Source organism: Saccopteryx bilineata, chromosome 2 (genome assembly GCF_036850765.1).
Source record: "Saccopteryx bilineata isolate mSacBil1 chromosome 2, mSacBil1_pri_phased_curated, whole genome shotgun sequence".
NCBI classification, from domain to species: domain Eukaryota; kingdom Metazoa; phylum Chordata; class Mammalia; order Chiroptera; family Emballonuridae; genus Saccopteryx; species Saccopteryx bilineata.
The window spans coordinates 209,158,116-209,163,639 of NC_089491.1; the positions used below are offsets into that span (position 1 = coordinate 209,158,116).

Genomic DNA, 5,524 nt, shown 5'->3' on the forward strand with positions numbered 1-5,524 from the left:
AGAGAGAGAATACAAAATAAGTTAGTTTTCTATATGTCCATTTTGACATATTTTACATGTCTTTGAAAGACAGCTTATGGATTTTAGAGGTCTTATTTAGTATTCAGGAGATTTCTTCCTTTTATTATCCTTTTTAGTTTATGTATTCTCTAAGTCACATTGAACTGTGAAATTATGATAATTCAATTTATATTATTAAATATTAGAGCCTATTAAGATGTATTACTTGGATGGCCATGTTAGAATTTAGTACAGGCTAGAGAAGAGAATAAGGAAAGAAGATGGCATCAGGAAAACAGGTTTTGTACAAGTGTTCTGATATCTTTAAACTTCTGTTTCCATGTATTATGAAATAAAGAACATCTACTTCACACAAGTTTTACATAGATTAAGTAGGTTTGAATTAATTGAGATAAATTATAAGCATATGCAATGACTGACATGCATAGAAAAAATAAGTAGAATGTAGGCAGTCTTCTGAAAGAGAAGCTACTACCCTGGAAGTGTTTTTATTATTATTGAGATATAATTTACATACTGCAGTATGTAAGTTTAAGGTATAGAATGTGTTCATTTGATACATTTATATACTGCAGTATGATTACCACCATAGCATTTGCTAACACCTCTATCACTTCACATAGAATTACATTTTCTTGTTTGTGGTGAGAATAATTAAGTTCTAGTCCAGGGGTCCCCAAACTTTTTACACAGGGGGCCAGTTCACTGTTTCTCAGACTGTGGGAGGGCCGGACTATAAAAAAAACTATGAACAAATTCCTATACACACTGCACATATCTTATTTTAAAGTAAAAAAACAAAACGGGAACAAATACAATATTTAAAATAAAGAACAAGTAAATTTAAATCAACAAACTGACCTGTATTTCAGTGGGAACTATGCTCCTCTCACTGACCACCAATGAAAGAGGTACCCATCCAGAAGTGCGGCAGGGGCCGGATAAATGGCCTTAGGGGGCCGCATGTGGCCCACGGGCCGTAGTTTGGGGACCCCTGTTCTAGTCTCTTTGCCACTTTGATGTGTTTTTGTGTGTAACAGTTTGGGTGTGTCCTTGTGTTCTGAGATTTTGTTATCCTGAGTCATTTACCTCTACTTTCTGCTGGTGCTTCCCACCAAGACAGTTTATTTAAGTCATTTTAGTATTAAGAGCACGTATTTGATTGGGATATTCTTTGAAACTGATTCCTTTATTGGATGAAATTGAGAAAATGCCAAATACATTCCAATGCCTTTCCTGTCTGCTTCTGAAATGTTAAAGGCCGATTGATCAGTGACTAGTATTTCTGCATGTGAATCCTCAGAATCCTATCCAATAACTTGAACAATGCTCTGGCATAGGTTTGTAGAAGAACTTTGTCCTACTAATTTTGTCTGCTAAGTCTGGAAGGAAGAAATTATTGGCACGGTTAAGTGTCTGAAAAAGGTTGGCATAATAGCTAATATAAGTTTCAATAAAAATTTAATGATTGCCTTTGATTAATCTTATCTTAGTAATTAAATACCACATTAACTTAGTGTGGAAAAATCAGAATACCACATGACTTGCAAGTACCCCAAACCTGAAATATGCTACTTTTCCTGTAGCAGAGCCTAAACTTTAAGAAACCAATCAATCTCTTTAAGCTTCAGTTTTTCAATCAATGAAATGCATATAATAATTGTTCCTACTTCACTAGGCTGTTAGAATGATTAAAAGTTGGCGATGAGGAGATAATCACTTGTTGAATTAAAATGATAGTTTTATACGCTATTCTGAGCCAGCAGCAGTTAAAATTGCTTAAGCCGCCTTCGGTTGTTCCGAGTGAACTGAAAGGCCGTTTTCTTTCTCTAGTGTGTGCTGACTTGATCAGAGGTGCGAAGGAAAAGAATCTCAAAGTGAAAGGACCCGTGCGCATGCCTACCAAGACTCTGAGAATCACCACAAGAAAAACTCCCTGCAGGGAGGGTTCTAAGACTTGGGATCGGTTTCAGATGAGGATCCACAAACGTCTCATTGACCTGCACAGCCCTTCTGAGATTGTTAAACAGATTACTTCCATCAGTATTGAGCCGGGAGTTGAGGTTGAAGTCACCATTGCAGATGCTTAAATCAGCCTTTTTAATAAATTGACTATCAGTTGTTAAAAAAAAAAAAAAAGAATGATTAAAAGAGACATGAGCTCTCATGATAAGCACTCAGTCCAGCATTGAGCATACAGTGAGTTATTAATAAGTGTGAGCCATTTTTATTAAGTATTACTGAAAATAAATATTTATTATCTTTGTGGTGTTACAGAGTATGTGGAAATAATGACAAGTTTTGAGGTCATTCTTTAAATTACTTAGAACAAAATTACATTAGGTTCAGAGATGTACCAGTTCACCAATTAATTGTATACTAGTTAAACACTTGTGGACTAAAATAATTAGGTAGAATTTGTTCCCTCTATTTTACTGAACGTTATTTCTATCAAGTCAATTATAAACCAAAAGGAGTTAATTATAACTTATGTTTACATCTCTACACCACTGATTTTTTTTTTTTTTTTGGCAACTGGGAGAAAAAAGACAACAGTAGTCCTTCTCTTATAAAATAGGCATGGCCACTTAGATACTCTCTTTTCTCTAGATTTTCGTAACTTCCAGGACTCTACAGAGGCCTGTTAAACTGAGATTAGAGACAAAGGAGCCCTGATGTGGAAAATATATTTCAGCCATAAACCTTAAATGCTTTGTTCTTCTCTCTCTGTTTTTCTCCCTCTCTCTATTTGTTCTTCTATCTCCCTTTATATCTCTGTCTATGTCTCTCTCTCTCTTTTCCTTTCACACACAGACACACACACACACACACACACACGAATCTTTTTTCTAAATGCAGTGTTCATACCTAGAGTCTATTCTGTAATAATAAAAAAACACATTTTTTACATTTGAGTATAGTAAATGGCTTCCCTTGATATTTCCTCCTCTGTTTTAAGAAATTATAGTTATTAAAAGACATCTAGAGAGCAGTTTCACACTTGCTGATGATATTAGTCAATATAATAGCATCAATCAGCCTTTGTGATTACATTTCCTTTTTAAACTAATAACATTTTATTTTAATGTAATGGCATTAGGAGTCAATGTATTGTCCTAAAAGTGGATATTTTAAAATACTGATGGATATTTTAAGTTAATAAAATTCTAGGTTACACAGAAGGAGAAATCAGAAAATCTAAAACAAAGTGTTTATTTACCAGATATATTTATTGACACTTGCTATCACAAAGTTATATTGGTTATTTAATTCAACAAATAATATATTTTTATGTCATTAAATTAAGTACATTTTTTATTTAGAAATTAAATTTAATGGGATAATATTGACAATAAGAGTACATAGGTTTAATTCATATGCCTATTTGAAACTGATACTTTATAGACTGTTTTTAGAAATAGTAACAGAACTTTGAAACCCAGACTTCAATTGATATTGATTTTTCAATGACTTCCTTCACAAATATTTTTGCTTTTTTATCTTGCCATAGTTTGTATATTCACCCTATGCTGTTCATTCTATCTCGAATGGCTTTATGTGTTTTAGAAATAAAAATAATAGTACAAACAGTAAAATGGTTTAAATGAAGAAATCTCGATTCATAGAAAGGTTTCTTTGAGATATATTTTTTAAATACTTCTTCACTGATACTGTACTTTTATGAATCTCTTATTTATTAATGAATTTTCTATAAAGGGAAAAATAATTTTCCCACATTGCTACTGAATGCATTAATAGCAATGTACTCTTGGGTTCAAGGATATACATTTCTTCTTAAAGCTTTCTATTTGTGAAAGAAAGTGTATAATATAGCACAGAGGGCCTCGTATTTTATATGTATATATAACTTCATTAGTTATAGAAGTATCTACTTCTCATCACAATGCTTCTAATCTTTATTGCACCTAATACATTAATGGTGTATACAATGTGAATTCATTGTCCATATTCATTTTAATAACATTTTCTGTATAAAGTGTGTTATTTGGAATAATGGAGTTTAATAAAACTGCATCACTTTTAAGTTAACAAGCTTGCCACTTACAGGTTAAACAAAACAAGCTTATATGATATTTGCTAGTTAAAAGTCACAAAATTGTATGAAGTTAAAAAGAACTTATTCACATACTATGTGGGTTACAATTAAAGTAATATTATACCTTCTATGATGCTTCTTTAAATAACTACTATCTAGGCCAGATGCAGGGTTTTTTGAGTAAAACTTATAGAGTTTGAGGGAAAATGAGGATTTAATTCGGTGATTCTCAAATGGGGATCATCCTCAGGCCCCAGCTGGGGATTTTGGAACTGTCTGAACTTTTTTTTTATAGATTACAGCTCCTGGAATATAGTGGGTAGATGGGATAAATACTACTAAGTAGCCTACAATGCACAAGACAACTCTCAATAACAAGATCTATTCCACCCAAAAGTACAAGTAGTGCCCAGTTGAGAAATGCTGCTTCAACCAAAAGAATAAAATATGAAAGTATAAAACTAGACACAGGAATGAGTGAGGAATTCTAAAGAATAAGCTTTATTAATTTCATAGGTAAAACTGCTTTAGCTATTACTCCAATACAAAATCCAGTCAACTGCCTTTCTTTCTGGATACTGCATTAGATCTTATAAATTTCCACCTCAGGCTAAAGGTTTCAGAAGAGTGCAAAAATTAATGTGCTTTAAATGGAAGGTCTCTGTCTAATGAATTTAAAAGACAACTACATAATACATGATAATGAGGTTGGCAAGTACCAAGTTACAATGATTTGATTAAGTTAATGGAGTCTAGGAGAGGGAAATCAGATAGAAACTTCATATGTTGCAGGTAACGTTTTGCCAGAAGTAGCAAATTAGTGAAAGAAGTGTTTTTAAATTACTTTCTAATTTATTTTATAACTTCTTCACTTCTTTGTCTTTCAAGATGTAGTAGTTTTGCATGTTATAAAAGTGTATCAAGAGTTATTTAGTCAGGCTTTTATTAGTAACAGTTACAAAAAAGCATGTGCCATACTGGTTGCAGGTGGCAACAATTAATACACCATGGCCCACCTCCCTACACACACACACACACACAAACACACACACACACACAAACACAAACACTTTCAGGCTCTCTAAAAACAGCCTGACAGAGATATGTTGTAGGATTGAGCACCTATGTATAAGTTTAGTATCACTCTAATAAATTCCTTTTACAAAATCACCTAAAATAAATAAATAAGCTGGCTCATTAAACTACCATGAGTTTAAAAACAAACAAATAAAAATCAAACTATTTCATTTGTCTGCATTTCTTTTTTTTTTTCTTTAATAAATTTTTATTAATGGTAATGGGATGACAATAATAAGTCAGGGTACATATATTCAAAGAAAACATGTCTAGGTTATTTTGTCATCAAATTATGTTGCAAACCCCTTGCCCAAAGTCAGATTGTCCACCGTCACCCTCTATCTAGTTCTCTGTGCCCCTCCCCCTCCC

The 5,524-nt window shown here is 32.9% G+C and overlaps 1 protein-coding gene and 1 non-coding gene across 2 annotated transcripts; both read left to right on the forward strand.

The window, feature by feature from the left end:
- Positions 1 to 1,720: 1,720 nt before the first annotated feature.
- Positions 1,721 to 1,786, forward strand: LOC136327624 (small nucleolar RNA U54). The gene has a single exon (XR_010729805.1). It is a non-coding gene; the product is annotated as a small nucleolar RNA U54 (small nucleolar RNA).
- Positions 1,755 to 2,111, forward strand: LOC136322420 (small ribosomal subunit protein uS10-like). The gene has a single exon (XM_066254432.1). The coding sequence runs from the start codon at positions 1,755 to 1,757 to the stop codon at positions 2,109 to 2,111; it is 357 nt and encodes a 118-aa protein (XP_066110529.1).
- The last annotated feature ends 3,413 nt before the right edge of the window (positions 2,112 to 5,524 follow it).